This window comes from Sorex fumeus, unplaced genomic scaffold (genome assembly GCF_029834395.1).
Source record: "Sorex fumeus unplaced genomic scaffold, SorFum_2.1 ptg000063l, whole genome shotgun sequence".
NCBI lineage: Eukaryota > Metazoa > Chordata > Mammalia > Eulipotyphla > Soricidae > Sorex > Sorex fumeus.
The window spans coordinates 55,677,223-55,704,842 of record NW_026606120.1 but is presented as its reverse complement, the minus strand read 5'-3'; the positions used below and the strand labels follow the sequence as shown (position 1 = coordinate 55,704,842).

The window sequence follows — 27,620 nt, the reverse complement described above, 5'->3', positions numbered from 1 at the left end:
TCAGCACTACATAGGGGCATTTCACCCAATCACTGGTGTCTTTGCCAACCTTATACTCTCAGGTCTTATGGAATTTGGGCTTCAGACAATAAGATATTTGCACAAAATCCACAGGCCAAGGGATTCTTTTTATAGTAAGTGTTGTGGGCAGTTAATGATGTGAGCCTATGGGATTTGGGAATCACATGTGTCTACACAAAAGTAATTACCCTACCATAACGAGACTTAGTGAATGGCAGAGACTGTTTACTCAGCAAAGGGAGATATAAGCTAAAGATTGGGACCTCTCCATTTTCCATGAGGAATTAGATGACTGGAATTTCAAAGTCAAGAACCCACTCTGATAGTTTCCTTCCTTGTACAAATGCTATTTATGCACTCAATGTTTATCAAGTCGGGAAAGCTCTGATGTGGGGAACTCAATGAATCTACTAGAGGAAGTTTCCTTCAGAGACAATTCCCTGTCTCTTTTCACTATCCATGTGGCAGTTGGCACAGAATCCAGTGATTTTTATTTTCTGTTTCCTGTGGCTTTCCCAATCCTTGCACCCTTTTTTGAAAGACTGTGTTGTCCATGATCTAGGCAGAGAACAACATTCCCAATCTGCCCATGATACTCCTCTTCTTATAAAAACAAGGCAGAGCTTGGATCCAAGAGAATCTGCGAACTGCATGCTTGAGCCTGGGAACTACCCAGCAGCCAGATAATGAAACGCTTTGCAGCTGCCCTTCTCATGCTCCTGCTGGCTGTGGCTGCCCTTGGCATCCCGGCCCCAGTCACCCAAGGTGAGTCCAGTGACCTTCTCATGGATGGTCAGGTCTGTGGTCACCCCTGTTCTGGTCCGTGATAGCCCCTACTCAATATTTAAATGTGATTTGCAGCAGCAGGACCCAGCGGGCTGCCTCAGTCTTGCCAGCCCTCACCTGGCTAGAGCACCATTGGGAAATCAAAGTCTGGGGGTGAAATGGGAACATAGCATAGTGGGATCTCTGGTCTTCCCAGATTGTCCTGGTTCTGGACGAATACGACTGGATGCACACAAAGATTTAAAAAAGAAGTAGCAAGTGTTTATTGTAAGAAAGTTTCAGAACAAAAGGGGTATTTCAAGTGAAATGCTGTTAGAACCCTTTTCTCTAGGGCTTTATAGGTAAAGAAGTCTGCTTCCTTTCATGTAATACTAACTGGACCACTCTGCGTTGTCTATTTTTCCTAGATGCTCCATAAGTTCGGGTGCTCTGATTTCTTTAGCTAGGGGATAAGAAAAAGTTTCACATAAGTTAGCCCATAGCTCTGTTCTGGGCATTCTTTGTCTTATAGATTGTTAGGTTTCCTGGCTCCTCAGGTCTTGGGTGAAGCTTAGATCCTGAAAAAACTACTTTAATGTGTAGAGCAGTGCAAGGCTAAAGTGAGGGGTCAAAATAGCGTGAGGGAAAGATGGGTGCTGAGAAAGGGTCTCCCCTAAAAACTACTAGAAAGATCCTACAGCAGACAATTGGCAAATCAGCCCAAAGATTTCTCTTTCTTTAGCACACACTGAGGCAAGATTGACAGCTCTGGTCTTGGGGATCCCCAGGAACAAAGGGGCCCAGATAATGGCTCAAAGGCTTAGGAAATGTTCAGTGCAAGCCGGGGTCCTGAGATTGATCTTTGATGTTCTGCAATCCAGTACTGCTCCTCACTGTCTGGGGTACCTGGTGAGAGGGAAATAAATAATTACAATAAATAAACAAAAATTTCTGTAGTAGTATGGAGGAGATATATATATAATATATCCTCCCTCCCTCCTTTCCTTTCTCTTCCTATCTTCTTATCCTCTCTCTCTCTGTCTCTCTCTCTCTCTCCAAAGATAACCTATACTCAGATGAATAGCTGATCTTAGAGAAGTTAATCTCTCCCTTTGCATGACGCGAATTATTTGATAGCTGCTCCTAGCTGACCTAAGACCATTAGGGTAAATGAAAGGAACAAGAGTTATTTGAAAATTTGGAGAAAGAAACAGAGAATTCTACAGTATTAGTGATGAAGTTACATCATCTAGTGAAAAATGATCATTTTGTCAAGGAAATACAAGCATCCATGCAAGTGACTTCCCCAAGTTCACCTACCTGATATAGCTACTCATCCAAAAACACATACCTAGTACTTACCACTTCAAGCAGAATCTGTTCTTTGCATCCTCCGGGTAAACATATTGGATCATCCTAGTAACCCTGAATGATAGACTATTCTCAGATAACCTAGTTTCATCTGTTCACCTCATTATTCTCATTTTACAAACAATGAAATTCAGACATTTCAGTCTTATTGATTTCTTCTGTGAGCTCACATAGGTATTTAGTGGGAGAATTAGCACATAACCAAGTTGGGAAGCTGTTACAGGACTATAAGACCATTAAAATTTGAATTGTACAAATTCTACCTAGACAATTGGTAACTGGAAATGAAAAAGAGGTTTTGTTCTTCACTTAGTGCAATTCAGGTCTACAAAGCTTATCCACCATTTTGATACTAGTGATTACAGGAATATTGACTCTTCAAATTTTAGAAAAAATCTTCACTATGAACCAGTAATTCCAATTCCAACTTATTCCTCAAAGAACTGGAAGCAGATAGAAGACACAGGCACACCATGGTTCTGAGAGCATTAGAATCATCAGTCAAAAGGTGAGAGCAGTCAGAGCAATCTTGGACAAATGATTGTGTTTTTGGTATTAAAGTGGTATGTAGACACGCAGTGAACTGCTTCTCAGCTGTAAAAAGGAAGAAAATGATCACATACTCTACATCACTGAGGCTGCTGGGATAAGTGACAAAAGGCAGTGAGTCAGGGGGACACCAGGTGGACACAATGAGACTCCTGCCTCTCTGTCCTCTCTGTCCTCTCTCTCACCCCCATGTCTGTCTCCCACAGAGGGCCCAGGACCATGTCTCCGCCTGAAGCTGAACCTGAGATATATGGTAAAGGTGGGGTGTGGTCGAGAGCAGAGGGGGCCAACCTGAGACTCACCTGCCTATGGTTGCGGCCCATCTTATGGGTGGGATGTGGGTGCAAGGGAGGGTCCTGGGGGTGGTGACTATCTCTAATGAAGATCTACTCGGGCCCCAGGTCCCTCGTCATCTATGACCTTCTACCACCTGTCCGTCCCTGGTGAGTTCCCATGGACAGGGTGATGTCTGATCACGAGTACATCCTTCCTTTCCTGGGAGAGATGATCCTGGCACTGCTTTAGACCTGTGCGGGTCACTACACACACACACACACACACACACACACACTCACACAAACATACACACACAGAGAGAAAGAGAGAGAGATACACACACAACACACACAGAAAAAGAGAGAGAGACAGCACACACACAGACAGCACACACACAATATGCACACAGACACACACACACACACACACACACAGACACACAGAACTTAGCCTCCAGCCGCACCGGGCGGAGAAAGGAGATGCAGGCAGTTTGTGAAGGAAGAGAAAAAAAAAACATGTCCTTGGAGTCACTCAGTCTTGGTTCTCTCCAGAATTTTGCAGCTATGAGGGGAAGGACCTGACCCCTTTATGTACATATTCTCTTCTAAAATGGCCTTTTCTCTTCTGCAGCCTTCAGCGGAGACATCGACTGCAGCTATAGCAAGTACCAGAACTTCAACTGTTCGAGAATGAAAGATTATTATAAAACCAGCAGTGAGTATCCCCACCGGGGCATCATGTAGGTGTTCAATCACAGGCCTTGTGCTCTGGGGGCTGGGAGAGGAGATCTAATGGACGGTGTCAGGGAAATTCCCTGAATCTCTCCAGGCTCTAAGGTGGATCCCAGAGGCCCCAAGGGAGGAGAGACTGGGGAAGAGAAGAGCCCAGGAGATAAGCTGACCTCAGAAGGGACAGGAGAGGAGATGCCAGAGAGTCTCTGAGCTCCAGGAAGAGAGAATGAAAGCTTGACTGGGTGGGGAGCCCTGGGCAGGAAGGGGGGTCTCCCAAGTCCATAGAATTTCCCAGTGTGTGATCTTCCTCTCCTTCCCTCCTAACTTCATAACTAAGGAAGTCAAGAAGACCTGTGCAGACCCTCCGAACAAAAAGGTTCAGTTCTGCATGGAGTCCCTAGTGCCAAATTACAAGTTAACGCAGATGCTGGAAGCATTTCGTGCCTAATAAGGGGCTCTGTATTTTCTTCTCTCTTACCTGCTCCACGGTTCCTGCAACTATCTCTGGATACACTACTTGCTTTTGTTTGATTTGGTGTAGTTGGGGGTTTGTGGGTTCACACAGGGGTGCCAAGGGTTTTCCTCCAGGCCGTTATCTCAGAAATCATTCCTGGCTACGCCCAAGGAACCCTATGTAGTTGTGGGGGTACAATCTGCTATGTTTAGTGTCAGGAATGAAGTCCCCAACTTAAATCCTAGCTCCATATGGGCCCTTCACACCCTCAAGTCCTCACAGCTATAGCAAAGAATGTTAGATGTCTGGTGTGTGCTCTAACTAATCGCAACATCGACAGAAATACTAAATAAATGGGGAGTATCACCATTTCTTCAAGAATATACTCTACCATCACCATCAAAGAAAATTGTGTATATCACTTCATATTTCTCTGTTGTCACTTCTGGGAACATATCACAGAGAGGCAAAAAAAGTATAGTCAAAATGACATCTGCACTTGTTTGTTCATTGCAGCACTGTTTACAATAGTCAGCATCTGGAAAAAAACCTGAGTCCCCGAGAAAAGATGACTGGCTAAAGAAACTTTGGTACATCAACACATTGAAGTACTATGTAGCTGTTAGAGAAGATGAAGTCATGAAATTTACATACAAGTGGTACTACAGGGAAAGTATCATGCTAAGTGAAATTAGTCAGAAAGAGAGGGACAGACATTGAAAGACTGCATTCATCCGGGGAATATAAAGTAACAAAAAATGAGACTAACACCCAAGAATAGCCGAGACATATACCAGGAGGTTTACTCCATGGCTTGGAGGCCAGCCGCACATATGAAGGGAAAAAGAAGCTCAGATAGAGAAGGAAGCGCCAAATAAAGGGTGTTGGGAGGATCCTCACAGGATGGGCGATGCATTCTGAAAGTGAACTATAGACCGAACATGATTGCCACTCATTGTAAACTACAGCACCTAAAGGGAGAGAGGGAGAACAAAAGGGAATGCCCTGCCACAAAGGCAGGGTGAGATGGGGGGTAGGAGGGATGCTGGGATCATTGGTGGTGGAGAGTGGGCACTGGTGGAGAGATGGGTACTCAATCATTGTATAACAGAAACCCAAGCACAAAAATTTGTAAGTCTACAACTGTACCTCATGGTGTTTCACTAATAAATTTTTTTAAAATGACAGATTTATGTGTTTTTTTTTCATAATAAACCCAGGAACTATACGTTTGTCCTGCTCAGTTGGGTTCTGGATGTCACAGTTTCCTCTAGCTGCCCTTCCTCCCTTCTGACTGAAGGAGCTCTGCCCTAAATACCACGGAACCCCGTAGACGCCACCCTCTCCACACAGCACACCAACAGCCATGCAGGGAAACCAGGGATGAGTCCCGTGAAGGAGACGACATCCAGAACATGCATCTGGGTCCCAGAGGAGGACAAGGCATCTCAGGAGCATGGTCAGCTGAAAGGAGGGATTTCAACTTTTGGGAAGAGTCAGGTGTGGGGGTGGTCCCTCATCTCTGATGCTGAGTGTGCAGAACCCTCGAGCCAAAGGGATATGACAGAGGAGGAGTCCTGCCTTCCTGCCAGAACTGCTTCCTGCTGCCAATGAGGCCACACCACTGAGAATGACCATAGTTCTGTGACATCCAGGACCTCAGCCTTCTGTGAAGACACCAAGAGGGCCTGCAGTGCACTCTGGAGGACGAAGGGCAGATATGCAGCTGCATCTCCTTGAATTGGGAGCTGCCCTAGAGGGGTGGATCCCTCTGATCCCAGGACAGGCCTGACTGAAAGAGGATGCTGATCTGTGTCCTGTCCAGGCCCTTTACAGCTCTTTGGGTCCCTTGTAGCTCAGTTAGTCGTCGATTTGCTCCAGCGGGTACGGTTGATGTCTCCATTTGTCCCTGTCGCGTTCTAGTGTAGCCCAATGTCATCTGTTCCCTCTGGGAAGACGAAGAGCCTCAAACCAATCGTTCATGATCTTGATGAAGAAGTCTGATCCTCTGGTAGGTGGGCGACCAGGTGGTCTTTTGACATCCCGTGGAATCCAGTCGGTAACAGCTCTAGTCCAGCGGTCGTCTTTAAATCTCTTACGTGACCACCCATCTGATCTTTGACACCTTGGCAAATGAGACAGCATCCCTGAATCTTGATCGTCGACGGATGTTGGAACTCCGGATTCGTTCTCTCATTTGAGTGAAACGTGATATTCCAAGCATAGCTCTTTCAATTCCTCTTTAGGAGACCTGAATAGCGTTCTCATCCTGTTTGCGTAGGGCCCAGGTCTCTGAGGCATATGTTAATGCAGGAAGAACAGTGGAATCAAAGAGATGTGCCCGGAGCCGGATCCGGAGTTTCTTCGTCCTCTTAGCTATTTCTTCAACGTTCTTGAAGGCGTTCCAAGCCGCTCTCTTCCTCCTGCCCATCTCGGGTGCCAGGTCATTTGTCATGTTGACTTCTCGACCTAGGTACACATAGCTGTTGCATTCGGAGATGGTCGTTCCGTTGAGAGCGAATGGGGCATCAGGAATAAGGCAGTTTCTCATAAACATTGTCTTCGTGCCTTCTTGTCTCAGTCAGACCAATGATGTCGTACTTGATCATTCGCACTTGTACCATCAGGTCCTCGATGGATGCATCTGATGCTAGTGTACGTGCATTGAAAGTATAGAAGATCATTTTTGTCTTCCTTCGTTGTGACAGCCTACGTCGGCCTTGAGATTTTGTCGGCCTCTCCTTTCTCATCCTTCTCAGTGCTGCCATGTTGGTGAAGCCTTCAGGGTCAGGTGAATGAGACCAGCTGTAGTTACTGGTTTTGGCATATCGAATACACAACGGATAGCTTGCCAGGCTCTTCTGTGCAGGCGGAATACTCTCGGTATCTTGCCAGTCTTTCCGAGAGGGATGGAGGCTTTTGGGGCGACCTCTAATCACCCTTGTAGGTGTTACCATATTTGAACCCTATCAAATATGGTACGACAATTCCGGAAGATGGGTATTTAGTGTCTTATGATGTGTCCGGAAAGCGTCCTGGAGTGTGGCGACGGCTGGGTAGTGGAAGTAGTGTCGAGAGTGGAAGTCTGCCAGTGGGGTATTTATCTGGGTAGGATGGGTCTCCTGTGCGCAATTCGATCCCTAGGTGGTTGATGGAAGCAGACAGGGCAAGGTAGGGTGGGGGTCCTGATTAGAATCCCTTTGTCACCTGTGGTGGTGGGAGCAAGCAGAGAAGCTCTGTCCCTGGGTCCGCCGAGCCTGGAGTCCAAGGTCTCAGAGAGTTCCGCTTATCTTGTTCTGTGGGTCTTCAGTCGTGGGTGGGTCTCGGCCGGAGCTGGCACGAATCTCACCATGCCGTTTTCGACACTGGAGAAGAATTGTTCCTTGGAACATGCGATAAAAGAGGTGCTGGAGGCGTCGGTGTCCTTGTCAACACAAACTTGGCCAAGAGCATTGATTCATTCGAATGCCTAACAACCCGAATCAGGCGTTTACATTTGAATAGATGTGGCTCACTGCCTGCAGTTTCTATCTTCGTTGTCTACGCACCAACATCTCATTATGATGAAAGAGAAATCGAGAAGTTCTACATGGAGCTAGAGAAGTTCTATAAAGAAGACCACACCTTCTACAAGATCATTGTGGGTGATTTTAATGCCAAGATAGGACCGAGAAGATCAGCTGAAGAACTTCACATCGGGACCCATGGCCTAGAATCGAACGAACAGGGTGAGAGACTGTCTGAGTTCATCATGTCGACCAAGACCATTCATGGTAACTCACAGTTCCAGAAGGCAGAATCTAAACGATGGACATGGGAGTCTCCCGGTGGATGATTCCACAACGAAATAGAGCACATCATATTCAATCGACGGTTTTGCCTGACTGATGTCGCTGTTGTCCCAAAATTTCGAACGGGATCGGACCACTGTCTCCTTCGTGCAAAATTCTACTTCACAGAGCGGGGAGAAAGGGCTGCAAAGTTCAAAAAGAGAACTCCCAGAATGACCAACAACTGGGAACTCTTTGGTACTATTGCGGCAACATGGGAAGATGCCATTGTTGACAACATTGATGAGGAATACGATCGACTGGTTCAGCACCTCCATGAATGTGCGAGGAACGCCAAGAGAGAGATAGCCACAAAAAGTCGCCTATCTTCGAAAACTCTTGAGCTAATTCGCCAGCGTGGTTTGGCGCATGCCTCAGGCAACCGCAAGCTAACGTCCGTGCTCGCAAAGCAGTGCAGAGATGCGATCAAGGAAGACCTCAAAGAGAGAAGAGCAGAAGTACTGGTAGATGCGGCAGAAGCCGGGAAAAGTATTCGTAACGCCCGCCTGTCCTTCGCCAACTCTAAGACCAAGATGACTGCCCTCCGACGTCCTGATGGATCCATCACATCCTCCAGAACGGCAGTGGAGAAGATTATCCATGCCTTCTACTCAAATCTCTTCGATAGCCATGTCCACTTGCCGACATACCAAATTCCACAGGATGGATATGTCCTTCCAACGTTCTCCCTTCCAAAATCCGACACGCCATTTCGTCAGTAAAGAAACGAACAGCACCCGGCCTAGACAAGGTCAGACCTGAACACCTGAAGAACCTGCCGTCAGTACTCATCAATACACTGGCTCAGCTCTTCAGTGTGAAGAAGTGGGAGGGAGATAGGGAGGGAGGGAGGGAGGGAGCAAGGGAGGGAGGGAGGGAGGGAGGAAACCAAGTCCCAGATTCGGTGAAAACTATTGTGGCTAGAGAGGGACAAGGGAGCCTGGGAGGCTGGAAGAGGGGTCTTCCCATTGCTGCGCGGACCCTGGAACACCTGTGATGGGGTTGGAGAATGCTCCTTAGAAAGGTATCATCTAAGACCCCGGAAGTCTATAATGATGCAAACTAATGACAATTCCACTTTGAAAATGAATTAATTTAAATATTAAAAGTAATTATGATTAGTGTCCCAAAAGTCCCAAGGCAGAAAATAGAAAAGCTGCCTTCTTTCAAGATTTTTGTTGTTGTTTTTAGGCCAAAGACAACTGTGAGACAGTATGAGAATACTATTTGAGTCTCCCAAAGAGGAATCTACAGAGCTATGCTTGGAGTATCACGCTTCACTCAAATAAGAAAAGAATCCGGAGTTCTGACCTCCATCGATGGTCAAGAATCATGGACACTGTCTCGTTTGCCAAGGTGTCAAAAATCAGATGGGCTGGACACATAATGAGATTTGAAGATGACCGCTGGACTAGAGCCATTACTGACTGGATTCCATGGGATGTCAAAAGGCCACATGGCCGCCCACCTAGAAGATGGTCAGACTTTTTCGTCAAGACCCTGAACAACCGATTTGAGGCTCGTCATGTTCCTAGAACGAACAGACACCATTGGGTTACACTAGCACGCGACAGGGACAAATGGAGATGTTACTGGCGCCCGCTCGAGCAAATCGATGAGTAATGGGAAGTCAAGTGATCAAATGTGATTTAGTGATAAAACAAGAATTAGAACAAAATGAAGTCTCTTATGCCAAGACCCAGCTCATCAAACCAAATTTGATTTCCATACACATTGGCCTTCGCAGAAATGGACCTCAAGTCAGTTCCTCAGGAGCTTCCCATCAGCAGAGTAAGCTAATCTTTCCAAAGCTCCAGACATCCCATAAAGAAAGGAACCTCATAATCAAACCTGTTTCCTGCTTCACACATGGCCTGGTCTCATATCCCTTCTGGCTATTAAATTCATTTCATACAACCCAGACTTCTTTCTCTCTGCTAGAGTTGGTACTATCTGACTTGTACAGAGTTTACCCAAATAAACCCTTAAAATCAGTACAGTGACCCCGTTTATCTTTTTTTAATTGATTTTTGGGGCATACCAGGCAGTGCTCAGGGACTACTCCTGGCTCTGTTCTCAGAAATTACTACAAGCAGTGCTCAACAAATCATATGAGGTACCGGCAATCAACCCCAGGTCTGGCATGAGCAAAACAGGCACCTTACCCATTGCACCATCTTTCTAACCCCCAGTTTCTCTTTTAACAAAATGATGAACCACAATGCAGGAGAGAGAGGACCTGTTTGTTTGTGATGAAGGGTCCTACCAAGACATGGGGTCAGCAAAGCGTCTCCTGGGGGTATTCTGGTGTTTCCTGTTCTGGTTCTTTGAAAGTTGGATATTCAGGTGCATGCGCATGCTCTACTTTGCAAGGCAGCAGTCCCAGGATGTCAACCTAATATATGTTTTATAGGTATCAGGGTTGCTGAGAATGGTCCAACCTGCACAGGCACTGGATAGAATAAGCCTTTACTCCCTGAGAGAAAATACAGAGCAAGGTCAGGGTCAATAGGGCAAGATGCTCAATGCCATCATCTCCCTCTCTGAACCAACCCACATTCAGTGCGTTGCATCCTGGAATGCCACCATCTTTCATCCCAGAAGGTGATCTCGGCACCCTCCTGCTCACACTGCCAGAAAGGACCATGTTCTCCTACAGGAACAAGCAGAAGAGTGAGGATGGTGGGAATCGTGCTAAACACTCCTGGACTGGACAAGGAGCACGCACTGAGGATGCCTGGCTGCCAGCACTCAGCTCCAGTCAGGAAGCACGTCAGCCCCCATCCACGTTTAGCTGTCAGGGCTACCAGGGGTTCAAGAACAGCATTTACCAGCCTGTCTCTTCCCAGCAGGAGAAGCAACTGATGTGAGGAAACATGTACCCGTTCTTTGAACACCAGCCTAGGCCTGGAACCTTCTTGTTCCAAGGTATCTCTCCCATGAGGCACTGCCATGGTTTCCCTTGGAATCTTTAAGAATCACCATCTCTGCAAAAAAAATAAATAAATAAATAAAAGACCCCTTTTCACCGATAGGCACCATGCATGGAACAGATTTTCTAATAATTCAGGGCACAGACACAGCAAAAGGAAAGGGCTAAGAGGGGAAGTTGAGGGGCTGGAGTGATAGCACAGCCGGTAGGGCATTTGCCTTGCATGCAGTCGACCTGGGTTTGATTCCCAGCATCCCATGTGGTCCCCTGAGAACCACCAGGAGTAACTCCTAGTGCAGAGCCCGGAGTAACCCCTGTGCACCGCCGGGTGTGACCCAAAAACTAAAAAAAAAAAAAAAAGAGGGGGATGTTAAAAGAACCAGAAGAAAATATCCAATGAGGAGGAGCAGATCTGAGAAAGCAGGAGTGACTTCAGTAACTGAGGAGAACATCAGAGCATCCCTGTGCTGACCCTAACCCCTAAGGTGGTGAGGGATGGAAATGTCACCATTGACTAAATTATCCAGAAGCACCTTGACTGAGAAAATTGGCCAAGTTTTTTACAATTCAGCAAAGGGGAAACCACAAGTTCAAGGTTGACACATCTTCCTATTCCATGAGGAATCACACAACTTTTTACGTGTTAGGGACTTTGCACGCCAGGTAGCTGCTTGAAGGGTTACCTTGAGAACGTGTTTTTTGTGCACATGAAAGCCACCAACGCCTGGGGGAAAGCTCTGCCTTAAGGAATTCAATGAGTCTTTTGAGGAAAGTTCCTTCAAAGAATTTTGACCTTTATTTCACTATCCTTTGGGCCGTTGGGACAGATTCCAGTCATTTTTAAACTCTACTTCCTGTACCTTTCCCAATCTTTTGAGACCTTTTTTGGAAGCCTGTGTTGTCTGTGATCTAAGCAGATAATAACACTCCAAATCTGCCTGTGACTTTCTGACCTTCGTCTTCTCATAAAAACAAGACAGTTGGGGTCGAAGAGAATCAGAGAACAGCGTGCCGGAGCCTGGGACCTACTGGAGCTAGGAAGATGAAGTGCTTTACAGACGCCTTCCTTGTCCTCTTGCTGGCTGTGGTTGATCTCAGGATCCTGGCCCCAATCACCCAGGGTGAGTTCAGTGACCTTCTCAAGGATGGCCATGTCTATGGTCACTCCTGCTTGGGAGGAGACAAAGAGGGACACCTTGGTCCTCCACGACTGTCCCTGCTCTAGATGTGGATGTGATTTGGCACTTGATTAAGGGCATCAGCAGGGCCCCAGAGGTGGTTCAGTGCCTTCAAGGCCTCTCCTGGCCAGCCAAGGTTTGAATTGAAACCCTAATAGCACACACTTGGGTGATCGTAACAGCTCTTCTGTCGGGAGCCCAGGAAGAAGGGGGCTGGGGAGATGATGCAGAGACTTAGAAAATGTCCAGGGCAAGCAAGAGGTCTTGAGTTTGTTCCTGATGTTCTGTATGTCACTTGGTGATTTACACACACACACACACACACACACACACACACACACACACAAACACACATCCCGATGTGGGGTCCTAGGTCAAATAACAAATTAATATAAAGAATGAATAAAAATAGCCATAAAAGAGAATAGACCTGTTTCTGTATCTGTATCTCTCTTTATCTCTCTCTCTCTCTCTCTCTCTCTCTCTCTCTCTCTCTCTCTCTCTCTCTCTCTCTCTCTCCTCCAACATAGGGAAACTATTGGCTTCTTTTCATGGCCTAAATTATTTAGTAGCTTTTCTTAACAGATGTAGTATCACTAAGTGATACGTCACTTAATTGTTTATTAAAGTAAATTGAAATTTTGGAGAAGGACAGAGAATTCTACAGTGTTAGAAAGAACATATGCTAGCTAGTGAAAAATGATCATTTCGTAGGGGAAATAGGACAAGCCAGAAAAGTGACTCCCCAAACCACCTACATGTTCCAGGTGTGTGTTCAATAGATATTAACAAGTATGTATTTAAAAATATACTCGCAGAGTTTAGGTACAAGCAGATGCTGTTTCAAGCATCCTGTGTGCATGAACACATTGGGTTGTGCTAAATCTGTTGGATGCATTATTCACAGCCATCCCAGCTTCACTTTTTCTACCATAATTTTCAGTGTGCTCTTATGGAAAGGCATGTCCTTAAACTTTTTATTTTGCAAATTCTACCCATACTACATGAAACTACATAAGAAATGAATAGAAAGTTTTTTGCTTTATTGATATAACCCAGGTCCTAAATTTCTAAACCAAGGTTTTGGTGCCAGATACATTTTGGAATGCAGATTTTCTCATGTTTTAAAAAGAGAATACTATAGAACACAGTGATTCCACTTCCAAATATCTACCCAAGCGAACAGAAAGCAGATCACAGGTATTGATAGGCGTGGTAATTGCAGAATTGGTCATCACAGTCAAAAGGTGAGAGAAGTCGAAGAGGCTCTGAGCAAAACAAGTGATGTTTGTTTTTCAAATGGGTGTAGACAGATACAGAAGACTGTTTCTCAGTCTTTAAGAGTAATAAAATGCTGACACACGCTGCAGCTTTGAAGGTGTACAGGAGACTGACAGAAGCCAGTGAGCCAGGGGGACACTGGGTGGGGACACTGGGACTCTGCCTCTCTGACATCTCGCTACCCTCCTTATCTCTGTCGCACCTGAGACCCACAACCATGACTCAACCTGAGGTTCAACCCGAGATCTATGGTCAACAAGGAACTGTGACATGGATCTGAGCAGCTCTGCAGGGACCAATAGACGCTGGTTTTTAATTTTTAATGATTTACTTATTTATTTATTTTTGCTTTTTCGGTCACACCTGGCGATGCACAGGGGTTACTCCTAGCTCATGCACTCAGGAATTACTCCTGGTAGTGCTCAGGGGACCATACAGTTTGCTGGGAATTGAATCCGGGTAGGCTAGTGCAAGGCAAATGCCCTACCCGCTGTGCTATGTATGGCTCCAGCCCAAGACCCTGGTCTTTAACTTAGCGAGGCCAGAGCCATAGTAGATTAGGGAGGGTGCTTGCCTTGCAAGCAGCCCATGTGGACTGATCCCAAGCATTCTATATTGTCCACGAATGAGAGTGCTCCCTGAGAGCAGAGCCAGGAGTCAATCCTGAGATCACAGACTGTGGCTGAAAAAACTAAAGTCAATAAAATAAGATTCATGCCTAGATTCTGCCAGGTGATGCCGGGCTGCCCAGCTGGGCAGGAAAATCATCCCTGAGTCAGTTCTCCCAGGGATCACATCACCAACCGGCTTCTATGACGAATCCCCCCTCCTACTTCCGTCTTCCGCCCAGGGTGTAGAATGTAGGTCAAAAGACCGAATTAGCAGCGGAGTTTCCGGCTGGAGTGATAGAATGGCGGGGAGGCGCTTGCCTTGCAAGTGGCTGTTCCTGGGTTCGGTCCCGGCTACCACGTACTTCAAGTGAGCACTCTCTGGTATTCACTGGAAATTGGAGCATTGAAATTGAATGAATATTGAAGACTGTCTTGAGTTGAACCGTTGAGATTGCCTTGAAGATTCAAATTGCCTTGATCTCATTGAGAGGGACTCTCAAATGAGCAAGGATCATGTTTTCTTGATTGTTTTGTTCCCCACCCCCTTTGGAGATCTTAATATCGGTGAGACAACTCTCACCTCTTTTCATCTGAACTAAGGGCAGTTCCAGGAAGGAACTCAGTCTGATTGAAAACAGGACGCAAAAAAGGGGGGAAGAAATGGTTAAGAGAGCTTTAAGATTTAAAATTTCATATTTAAGGGACTTGGGATAGAGAAGGACCACCTTGACAAGGATAGTTGGAAATGATCACTGGATAAGAACTGCATGCTGAAAATAGATAAAGCAACAAACATGAGAATATCTCAGTACATGTATTGCAAACCATATTGCCAAAAAGGAGAGAGGGAGAGAGGGAGAGAGGGGGAGAGAGAGAGAGAGAGAGAGAGAGAGAGAGAGAGAGAGAGAGAGAGAGAGAGAGAGAAGAAAAGTGTCTGCTACAGAGATAGGCTTGGAGGGAGGGTGACGGGAAGGAAACTGGGGTCATTGATAGTGGGAAATATCCACTGGTGGAGGGACAGGTGTTGGAGCACTGGATGACTGAAGCCAAACCAGAAACAGTTTTAGAACTCTGTACCTCGTGTTGGTTTAATTTTTAAAATAAATAAATGTTTAAAATAATAATAAATAATTTAAAGTAAAATAAAATGGAGGTATAGATACACAGTTTCTCAGACTTATAAAGAAAAAAATGCTTAGCACTGAGGCTATTGGGGTTGCTGACAGAAGCCAGTGAGCCAGGGGGCACTGGGTGGAGACACTGAGACTCTGTGTCTCTGTCATCTCTCTCACCCTCTTGTCTGTCTCCCAACTAGGACCCACGATCAGATGGTAAAGGAGAAACTGACATGAACAAATTAATCGATGCTTGTTTTTAAAATAATGGGGCCGGATGTTGAAGAGATAGCACAGTGAGTAGGGCGCTTGCCTTGCACCCTGCTAATCTGAGTTAAATTCCCAGTATCCCATATGGTCCCCCAAGCACCGCCAAGTATAATTCCTGAGTACAGTCAAGCATAAACATTGAGCATCACTGGGTGTGGCCCCAAAGCCAAAAGAAAAAAAAAGGAAAAAATGAAGGAATGGGGTAGGAGCAATAGTACTGAGGTAGGGCACTCACCATGGGACACAGCTGATCTGAATTCAATCCCCAGCACCCCATGTGGTCCCCAAACTTGCCAGGACTGATCCCTGAGTACAGAGACAGGAATAAGTACTGAATACCAACCAGGTAAGTCCCCTCTCCAAAATCTTTTTTAAAATTAAATACAATTAAAAAAGATATAGACCCATCATTTTTCTGTCTTAAAAAGGAAGAATAGCATTCAGGATGGTGGCGTAACTGACCTTAGCCAGTGCTTTGCCTCTTGATCATCTCTCTTCCTTCCTTCTCTGTCTCCCATAGGACCCACAAACATGACTGCGCCTCAGATTGAACCTCTGACCCATGGTAAAGGAGAAACTGTGGTGTAAAACTGAATCTTTCTGGACAAATAAATGGATGCTTGTTTCGAAAGTAATGGGGCTGGAGGCTGGAGAGATAGTACAATGGGTGGGGTGCTTGCCTTGTCTACTGACAATGTGGGTTCAATTTCCCGTATCACAAATGGTCCCCTAAGCACCGACACATGTAATTTCTGAGTGCAGGGCCAAGAGGAACCCCTGAGCTTTGCTGGGTGTGGTCCCAAACCACAAAAATGTATAAAAATTTCAAAATTAAGTAATGGGGTCAAAATGATAGTAGGGCGGGTAAGGTTCTCACCTTACATGTGGTTGGCCCAGGTTGAACCCCTAGTATCCAATATGGTCCCTAAATCTGCCAGGAATGATCCCTGCGCCCAGATCAAGAGAAAGCCCTGAACACCACTGGAAGTGTAAAAAATAAATAAATAATATGATACAATATAATAGAATAGAATAGAATAGAATAGAAAGTGAGATGGAGACAAGTTTTTCATCCTTAACAAAGGAAGAAAACTCTGACACACCACAACATTGAAGGTGTTGGGGTAACTGACATTAATCAATGAGTAAGGAGGAAGCTGGGTGGAGACCCCTTGACTTCTCCTCTCTGTCATCTCTCTCCACTCCTTGTCTCCCAAATAGGACCCACAGAAAAGACTACGACTGAGGCCAGACCCGAGACAAAAGGTAAAGGGGGAATGTGTCCTAGATCTAACCACCTTTGAACTAATAAAAGGATGTGTGTTTTTAAAGTAATGGGGCCTGAGCTGGAAAGATAGTACAGCAGACTGGTTATTTGCCTTGCACACATCTGACCCACGATTAATCCCCAACATCCCACTTGATCCTCCAAGCATTCCAGGAGTAATTCCTGAGTGCAGAGCCACGAGTAACCCCAGAGTCTCACTGAGTGTGGCCCAAAAAATAAAAAATTAAAATTAAAATATTAAGTAATAGGGACAGAGCAATAGTAGTGCAGCGCAGAGGATGATTATCTGGCATACCACTGACTCTGGTTCGATCCCTGGCATCCAATATGGTCCCCCAAACATGCCAGAAGTGATCTCCAAGTTCAGACCAAGAGTAAGCCTGAATGCCACAGGCTGTGGCCCAAAACACTAAAATAAATTATTAAGTAAATTTCATGAAGTGAAGATATGGACATATACTTTCCCAGCTTTTTTCTAAAAATGAAGGAACTGCTAACACACAGCACACCACTGCGGCTGTTGGAGAAGTGACACAGTGACACAGTGACTCAGGGGGATGCTGGGTGGACATACTGAGACTCCGTACCCCTCTCTCTCTCCCCTCCTTTCTCTCGCCCACATAGTACCCACAAATATCACCGTATCTGAAGTTGAACACCTGATAGTCGGTAAAGGGAGAACAACGCCTAGATTGGAGCATCTCTTAACAAATAAACGGACGCTTGTGTTTAAAGTCACAGGACAAGGGCTGGAGACATAGTGCAACAGGTGGGAGGGCGCTTGACTTGCACATGGAAAACGCAGTTTGATTCCCAGCATCGTATCTGGTTCCCCAATCAACACCAGGTATAAGTTCTGCATGCAGAATCAGGAATAACTCCTGAACATGCCAGGTGTCACCTCAGCTCCCAAAAATTAAGTAATAAAACTAGAGCAAAATGAATTTTGGTAAAACACTCATCTTGCATGTGGCTGACCCGGGTTCGATCCCTAGCACCCCATAAGGTCCCCAACATGCCAGGAGTGATCCCTGAGCCCAGAGCTACGCATAAGCCCTGAACATCCCAGGCTCTGGCCCCAAAGGCTATAGTAATAAAATAAAATAAGATGTAGTTGCACAGTTATCAGCCTTAGAAAGGGAAAAATTGCTGGGACACATGACAGCATTGAAGTTGCTGGTTAAGTGACATGAGCCAGTGAGTCAAGGGGACGCTGCGTGGACACAAGGAGACTGTGCCTCTCTGTCATCTCTCTCCCCTCCTTACCTGTCACCTACATAGGACCCATAGGACCCACGAAGAACTCTACGACTCATGCTGGACCCATAGTATACGGAAAAGAAGGAGTTTGGCCCAGAGCTGAGCATCTCTGAACAATGCATGATGCTTGTTTTCGAAGTAACGGGGCTGTGGGTCGGTCAGAAAGCATAACAGATAGAGCACTTGCCTTGTACACGGCCCGAGCCTAGTTGGATCCCCAGGATTACATATGATCCTCTGAGCACCAGGTGTAATTCCTGAGTGCAGAGCCAGAAGTATCCTCTAAGTATCACTGGGTGTGGCCAAAATAAAAGGAAAAAAAGTTTTTTTAAGTAAAGCAATGAGGCTGGAGTAGTAGGTTGCTCCCCTTGCATACGGTTGACCCAGGTTCAGTTCGTTGCATACGGTTGACCCAGGTTCAGTTCGTTGCATACAGTTGACCCGGGTTCAGTTCCTGGCATGGCATAGGGTTCCCAAACCTGCCAGGAGTAACCACTGAGCACCACTGCGTGTGACACAAACACCACAAATAAATAAATAAATAAAATAAAGTAAAATGTAGATCCACAGCTTCTCAGTCTTAAAAAGGAAAAAAAAATGCTGACACGGATCACAGCACTTAGGCTGTTGGGGTAAGTGATCTAAGCCAGTGAGCCAGGGGGATGCTGGGTGGACACCCTGAAACTCTGTGCCTCTCTCATCTCTCTCCCCTCTTTGTCTCTCTCCCACATAGAACTCAAGGGCAGTTATCTGGTTTTGGCTCGACCCATGAAAGTATAGGAGAAATTTGTGACCTAGAGCTGAACGACTCTGAACAAATGAATGAATGTTTGCTTTTAAAGTAATGGGGTCGCCCTCTCCTCTCTGGAAAGAAAGATGGCAGCTGCATGGGAGCCTTGTGGACAGCAAGTATGAGCCGGGGGTGTGGGGGCAACTAAAACCTCATGGGATGGGGGGCGTTCCGGTTCGTCCTTCACGCCCTACCGAGGTCACCATTTGCCCCCCACGAGCGGCTCTCCAGCACGGCCACAGCCCCAGAAGAACAAGGACTTAATGCAGAACCCAGCAGCTTGGAGCAGAAAAGTGAAAGGACTATGCATTAATCCAGGCCATCAAGTCTGTCGGAGGGGAAAGGGTGTTGCCCCATTCGCCCTCTCTTCTCTGGAAAGAAGGATGGCGGCCGCATGGGAGCCTTGTGGATAGCAGGTATGAGCCGGGGCTGTGGGAGCGACTAAAACCTCATGGGAAGCGGGGGGCGTTCTGGTCCGTCCTTCACGCCCTACCGAGGCCACCAGTTGCCCCCCACGAGCGGCTCTCCAGCACGGCCACAGCCCCAGAAGCACCAGGACTTAATGCAGAACCCAGCAGCTTGGAGCAGAAAAGTGAATGAACTATGAGTTAATCCAGGCCATCAAGTCTGCTGGAGAGGAAAGGGTGTTGCCCCATTCGCCCTCTCTTCTCTGGAAAGAAAGGTGGCAGCCAGATGGGAGCCTTGTGGACAGCAGGTATGAGCCGGGTGTGTGGGGGCGACTAAAACCTCATGGGAAGGGGGGAGTTTCGGTCTGCCCTTCACGCCCTACCGAGGCCACCAGTTGCCCCCCACGAGCGGCTCTCCAGCACGGCCACGACTCCAGAACACAGAAACCAATTTCTTAACTATCTAACTTTCAGTAGAAATACTTCCAGGGTCAGTAGGTAAAATAGCAGAAATCCAAAACCAACATTTAATTCTTGAACCCAGCTGTAGAAAGCAAATCACTTCACAATGCTTTTTCAGCATATCTGATGGGGGGGGGGGGGGTTAACTCTAAATAATAGTGGTGAATATTTTATTGAAACAATGAATCTAATCAAAGCAGATAGAGTGTTAACTAGAATTCATCTGCTTCACAGGGACTGGGAGGGGTGGGGGGTGGGGTTTTATTGGGGTTCTTCATGGTAAAAAATAAGTATTGGTAAAGGGAAATGTGTTTGATATTTCCATGACTGAGACCTAAACCTGAAAGATTTGTAACCTTTCCCAAAGTGATTCAATAAATAAATAAATAAATAAATAAAGCAGTGGAGTTGGGTTGGGGGTGGGGATGGGGATGGAGCGATACCACAGCCGGTAGAGCGTTTGCCTTGCACGTGTCTGATCGGATTTGATTCCCAGCATTTCATATGGTCCCCTGAGCTACCACCAAGAGTATTTCCAGAGTGCAGAGCCAGGAGTAACCCCTGTGCATCGCCAAGTGTGACCCCAAAAGCCAAAAAAATGTAATGGAGTTGGATCAGAGCAATAGTCCACAGAGGAAGGTCTTGCACACAGCCAACCCGGGTTTGATCCCCGGTATCCCCTATGCTCCCATGAGCACTGCCAGGAGTAATTCCTGAGTGCAGAGCCAGGACGAAGCCCTGAGCATCATAAGGTGTGACCCAAAAAGACAAGCAAATAAAAACAAAAAATAGTAAAGTAATGGGGCTGGGAGACTGGAGAGACAGGACAGCAGGTAGGGCTCTTATACATACCGCCAGCTTGGGTTTAATGCCTGGCATCACATACAGTCCAAAACACTGCCAGGTATATTGCCTGAGTGCAGTGCCAGGAGGAAACCCTAAGCATATCAGGATGTGACCCAAAAACCATAAAACCTTAAATATTAAGTTAAAGGAACAGAAAGATAAGAGAACCAGAAGTAGAGAGCTGGTAGAGCACTCACTTAGCAAGCAGCTTACCAGGGTTCAGTCCCCAGCACCCCCATATGGTTCCCTAACCTGCCAGGGGTGACACCTGACACTTCAGAGGTCAGAGGAAGCTCTGAGCACCACCTGGTGTGTCCCAAAACAAAATAAAACAAAATAATAATAAAATTATATAAAGTGACATATAGACACATGTCACCGCACTATGACTGTTGGGGTAAATGCATAAGTCAGTGAGCTGGGAGACACTGGGTATTCTCTGTCATCTCTCTCACCGACTTGTCTGTCTTTCACATAGAACCCACCAAGATTCCTACGCCTGATCCTAAAGCTAAGATATACGGTAAAGGGGGCATGTGGCCAAGAGCTGAGGGGGCCAACCTAGGCAACCTGCCCTGGTTGCTGCCCAGCTTGTCTTTGGGATAGGGCGAGAGGGAGGGTGTTGGGGTGGTGCCTGTTTCCAAGAAAAACCAGCAGGGCAGAGGCAAGGCCACACCCCATGGTTCAGCCACTGTCCTTAGATGTGAACCATACTCAGATACCAGTGAGGGAAGGGGGCTCACACACCAGGGGACCTCCTGATGGAGCCACAGGCTCCTGTGTGAGGGGGACCCTGTTTTTCCCCAATCCCCTCTCTCCTGCCTCTCTGGCCTGGCTTTAGGAACTGACCACAGGCCCTTCTCTGAGCTCCTCTGACAGACCAGCTATCTCCTGACTTGCGGCTTCAAAGAAGGTTTCTCCTCATGAACCCTGGCCCGGCCCTGCTCTGATTTGCAGCACAGGTGAGAAATAAAACTTGGGATTCGCCTTGAGTGTTAGAAAGCATTTCAGGAAGTCCTTTCTTTTGACTGTCACAACACTGGTTTTGTTTTCTTTTGCTTCTATTTTATTGTTTGTTTATTTGTGGGTCACACTTACGGCTTCTCTGAGGTTTGAGCTTGGGGAAATACCCTGTACCTGGGAGATCGTCTGGTGCTGGGGGTAGAATACTTGCCTCCTCTAAGCAAAGCATGTGCTCTGCTTACTGAGGCATCTCTCTGGCCCTCACACAGTATTTGAACGAAGGTGTTCTCTGGTTTACAACATGGGCAGAAGAGGTGGAAGAGCATTTTAACGGGAGTCATAAACTCTAGTTGTTACAAAGGAGATATGAGATTTACTAGTTGGCCAAAATAAAACAACAAACACCAAGTGAAGTAGAACAGCATTCTCTGCAGGAAAGATTCCCCTGCCTCCCCAGGCACAGTGCATGATACAGACTTTCCAATAATTCAGGGCACAGAGAGAGACGGAAAAGAAAAGCCTAAGAGGGGAAGTTCAGGAACCAGAAGAAAACATCCAGTGAGAAGGAGCAGATCTGAGAAAGCAGGAGTGACTCTAGTAACTGAGAACATGGGAGCATCCCTGGGCTGATCCTAACCCCCATACCCCTGTAGTGTGGGGGAGATCAGCGCGCACAGGAGAAGCACACAGTGCCAGCTTGTATCATAGAGTGTGGTCAGAGCAGTCACATGGCACAGAGGGCAGGATGCTGGGGTTTCTGTATGAGAGGGGCCCAGGCCGGATTGGAAAGCCTTCTAGGAAGCCTCTCAGGGCAGAAGCACCTCATCTCAACGTGGGACACAGTGTTCACGCTGCCCCAAAGTTCCTTACCTACAGCATGGTCAGTGCTTAGGATGTTCTGGCTGCAGTCAGGATGGTTTGGGGGAAACTGACACTGGAGCAGCCACATCGAGGATTACAGCCTGCCCTGTGCTAAGGACCTACTCAGTACTACTCAGTACTACTCAGTACTACTCATCTATCCTACTCATCTATCTCATCTGAGTCTTGAAGGTTCTCTGTGATAGTCAGTAACACAGCAAGAGAAAGTGGTGACAGAGCAAGGAAGCAACCAGCTGCTCGGAATGGTGACTCTGAAGCAGGGGTACAGAAGTAGCAGAATATTTAGCAAACACCAACTCCTTCCATCTCCTTTTGGGAACCAACCTGCATACAGTCCTTTTCAGAAACCACAAATCAGCCTCACTCTTTCTTACTCTGGCCACCACTGCAGTGTCAAGAGAGGGTTGGCAGGGTGGGTGCAGCTGCGAGGTGGTAGAGTACATTCTACACTATCCGGCACACAAAGTCGCAGTGCCTCACAGGCCCTTCACACTGGTGGCTCCTTCCACATAAGGAATTCTCTGCTGCTGAGATGTTTGTTGATCCGTCAGAGGAATAAAGACTCCTGTCCCTAGCCCCATCCCCACCCAAGGATTGAGGGAATAGCCATCTGTTCCCCCGTGTCCATCACGAATAGCAGAGCAGCTGAAAGCATAAAAGGCTTCCAGAAGCAGGCTCCTACTGTTGGATGTGCCCTGGATGGCCTTGATATAATCCCATCTTGTGACCACAGAATGAGCTCGAGGACCTTGAAATCATGCTCTGCTGTGCAAGTAATATACTTAAGAATTGCTGCTCTATACTCTCTCACCTGCTGTCCCTTCCCCCAACAGACACTCTGTAACACTGAGCTATGACCTTGGTTCTGGGCCCAGTCTGAAAAAGCATGAGCTCAGCTGGGTCCAACATTATGAGTCAATTCTACTTCTAAAGTTTTGTGAGTGATTATTCAGTTCTTCCAAATCTGATTAGGCCAAAAATCCAAAATGTAAAACGTTGAGCAATCTTCAGGCCTGTGCCCTCTAGAACCGTTGGACAAGAATTGCACCCTGAACAAAAGTGTGCATGGAAACCAATGGAGAACAGAGCAAGGAGGCATTTGATGAGCATATGGGGAAAACGATTTATCCTGAGTATGTCTCCTTTGGACTAAGGCAATGAGCAATGGTTGCGATGGCAAGGTCAAAGTGATATGTTAAGCATTGTCACCATTGATGTCAAACCAAAGTAGACACCAAGTTTCAACAAGGCAACTGCTTTCCACGAGAAAATACAGACTAATACTGGCTGCCTGCTTCTATTTCATGGGAAAGTTTCAAGCTCAACAGTATCAACACTACATAGGGGCATTTCACCCAATCACTGGTGTCTTTGCCAACCTTATACTCTCAGGTCTTATGGAATTTGGGCTTCAGACAATAAGATATTTGCACAACATTCACAGGCCAAGGGATTCTTTTTATAGTAAGTGATGTGGGCTGTTAATGATGTGAGCCTATGGGATTTGGGAATCAAACATGCCTACACAAAATTAATTACCCTACCATAACGAGATTGAATGAATGGCAGAGAGTGTTTACTCAGCAAAGGGAGATATAAGCTAAAGATTGGGACCTCTCCATTTTCCATGAGCAATTAGATGACTGGATTTTCAAAGTCAAGAACCCGCTCTGATCGTTTCCTTCCTTGTACAAATGGTATTTATGCACTCAATGGTTATCAAGTCGGGAAAGCTCTGATGTGGGGAACTCAATGAACCTACTAGAGGAAGTTTCCTTCATAGAGTTTTCCCTCTCTCTTTTGCACCCTTTTTTGAAAGACTGTGTTGTCCATGATCTAGGCAGAGAACAACATTCCAAATCTCCCCATGATCCGCCTCTTCTTATAAAAACAAGGCAGAACTTGGATCCAAGAGAATCTGCGAACTGCGTGCTTGAGCCTGGGAACTACCCAGCAGCCAGATAATGAAACGCTTTGCAGCTGCCCTTCTCATGCTCCTGCTGGCTGTGGCTGCCCTAGGCATCCTGGCCCCAGACACCCAAGGTGAGTCCAGTGACATTCTCATGGATGGTCAGGCCTGTGGTCACTCCTGGTCTGGTCCGTGATAGCCCCTACTCAATATGTAGATGTGATTTGCAGCAGCAGGACCCAGGGGGATGCCTCAGTGGTTGCCAGCCCTCACCTGCCTAGAGCACCATTGGGAAATCAAAGTCTGGTGGTGACATGGAACATAGCAGAGTGGGGTCTCTGGACTTCCAAGATTATCCTGGTTCTGGAAGAATACTACTGGATGCACAAAAAGTTTAAAAAAAAAGTAGCAAGTGTTTATTGGAAGAAAGTTTCAGAACAAAAGGGGTATTTCAAGTGAAATGCTCTTAGAAGACTTTTGTCTAGGGCTTTATAGGTAAAGAAGTCTGCTTCCTTTCATGTAATGCTAACTGAGCCACTATTCATTGTCTGTTTCTCCTAGATGCTCCATAATTTCAGGGGCTCTGATTTCTTTAGGTAGGGGATAAGAAAAAGTTTCACATAAGTTCACCCATAACTCTGTTCTGGGCATTCTTTCTCGTATAGATCATTAGGTTTCCTGGCTCCTCGGGTCTTGGGTGAAGCTTAGATCCCGAAAAAGCTACTTTAATGTGTAGAGCAGTACAAGGCTAAAGTGAGGGGTCAAAATAGTGTGAGGGAAAGATGGGTGCTGAGAAAGGGTCTCCCCTAACAACTACCAGGAAGATCCTACAGCAGACAATTGGCAAATCAGTCCAAAGATTTCTCTTTCTTGAGCACACACTGAGGCAAACTTGACAGCTCTGGTCTTGGGTATCCCCAGGAACAAAGGGGCCCAGAAAATGGCTCAAAGGCATAGGAAGTGCTCAGTGCAAGCAGAGGTCCTGTGATTGATCTTTTATGTTCTGCAATCCTGTCCTGCCCCTCACTGTCTAGGGTACCTGGTGAGAGGGAAATAAATAATTACAATAAATAAACAAAAATTTCTGTAGTAGAAGGGCCATATATATATATTTATATATATATAATATATCCTCCCTCCCTCCTTCCCTTTCTTTCCTATCTCCCTCTTCTCTCTCTCTCTCTCTCTCTCTCTCTCTCTCTCTTTCTCTTTCTCTTTCCAAATATAACATATACACAGATGACTAGTTGATCTTAGAGAAGTTAATCTCTCCCTTTGCAACACCCGAATTATTTGATGGCTGCTCCTAGCTGACCTAAGACCATTAGGGTAAATGAAAATAACTAGAGTTATTTGAAATTTTTGACAAAGAAGAAGAGAACTCCACAGTGATAGGAATGAAATTACATCATCTAGTGAAAAATGATCATTTTGTGAAGGAAATACAAGCAGCCATACTAGTGACATCTCCAAGTTCACCTACCTGATATAGCTACTCATCCAGAAACACATACCTAGTACTTACTACTTCAAGCAGAAACTGTTCCTTGAGTCCTCTGGATAAACATATTGGGTCATCCTAGTAACCCTGAATGATAGACTATTCTCAGATAACCTAGTTTCATCTGTTCACCTCATTATTCTCATTTTACAAACAATGAAATTCAGACATTTCAGTCTTATTGATTTCTTCTTTGAGCTCACATAGCTATCTAGTGGGAGAATTAGCACATAACCAAGTTGCGAAGCTGTTACAGGATTTTAAGACCATTAAAATTTTAATTGTACAAGTTCTACCTATACCATAGGTAACTGGAAATGAGAAAGAGGTTTTGTTATTGACTTAGTGCAATGCAGGTCTACATACCTTATCCACCATTTTGATACTAGTGATTACAGGAATATTGACTCTTCAAATTTTAAAAAGAATCTTCACTATGAACCAGTAATTCCAATTCCAACTTATTCCTCCTAGAACTGGAAGCAGATAGGAGACACTGGCACACCATGTTTCTAAGAGCATTAAAATCATCAGTCAAAAGGTGAGAGCAGCCAGAGCAGTCTTGGACAAGTGATTGTGTGTTTGGTATTGAAGTGGTATGTAGACACGCAGTGAACTGCTTCTCAGCTGTCAAAAGGAAAAAATGCTCACATGCTCCACATCACTGAGGTTTCTGGGGTAAGTGACATAAGGCAGTGAGTCAGGGGGACACCCAGGACCATGTCTCCGCCTGAAGCTGAAACTGAGATATATGGTAAAGGGGGGGGTGTGGTCTAGAGCAGAGGGGGCCAACCTGAGACTCACCTGCCTATGGTTGTGGCCCATCTTATCGGTGGGATGTGGGTGCAAGAGAGGATCCTGGGGGTGGTGACTATCTCAAAGGAAGATCTTCTTGGGCCCCAGGTCCCTCGTCATCTATGACCTTCTACACCTGGCCGTCCCTGGTAAGTTCCCATGGACAGGGTGATGTCTAATCACGATTACATCCTTCCTTTCCTGGGAGAGATGACCCAAGCACTGCTTTAGCCCTGTGTGGGTCTACACACACACACACACACAGAAAGAGAGAGAGATACACACACAGCACACACAGAAAAAGAGACAGAAAACACACAGCACACACACAATATGCACACAGACATAGATGGCGTGCACGCGTGCACAGACACACACACACACACACACACAGAGAGAACTTAGCCTCTATCCCAGCTGAGCGGAGAAAGGAGATGCAGACAATTTGTGAAGGAAGATAAAGAAAACATTTCCTTGGAGTCCCTCAGTCTTGGTTTTCCCCAGAACTTTGCAGGAATGAGGCGAAGGACCTGACCCCTTTATGTACAGATTCTCTTCTGAAATGGCCTTTTCTCTTCTGCAGCCTTCAGCGGAGACATCGACTGCTGCTATAGACAGCACTGAAACTTCATCTGCTCGAGAATGAAAGATTATTATAAAACCAGCAGTGAGTGCCCCCACCGGGACATCGTGTAGGTGTTCAATCACAGGCCTTGAACTCTGGGGGCTGGGAGAGTAGACCTGATGGACAGTGTCAGGGAAATTCCCTGAATCTCTCCAGGCTTTAAGGTGGATCCCAGAGGCCCCAAGGGAGGAGAGATTGGGGAAGAGAAGAACCCAGGTGTGAAGCTGACCTAAGAAGGGACAAGAGAGGAGATGCCAGAGAGGCTCTGGGCTCCAGGAACAGAGAAAGGAAGCTGGACTGGGTGGGGAGCCCTGGGAAGGAAAGGGAGGTCTCCAAAGTCCATAGAATTTCCCAGTGTGCAATCTTCCTCTCCTTCCCTCCTAGCTTCATAACTAAGGAAAACAAGAAGACCTGTGCAGACCCTCGAAACAAAAAGGTCCAGTTCTGCATGGAGTCCCTAGTGCCAAGTTACAAATTGACACAGATGTTGGAAGCATTTCGTGCCTAA

The 27,620-nt window shown here is 46.2% G+C and overlaps 1 protein-coding gene across 1 annotated transcript; it reads left to right on the top strand.

Annotated features, from left to right (window-relative positions):
• The first annotated feature begins 707 nt into the window (after positions 1 to 707).
• On the top strand, positions 708 to 27,620 carry LOC130035040 (C-C motif chemokine 4 homolog). Its single transcript, XM_056126526.1, has 3 exons — positions 708 to 786; positions 3,613 to 3,721; positions 27,497 to 27,620. The coding sequence occupies exons 1-3, from the start codon at positions 708 to 710 to the stop codon at positions 27,618 to 27,620; spliced, it is 312 nt and encodes a 103-aa protein (XP_055982501.1).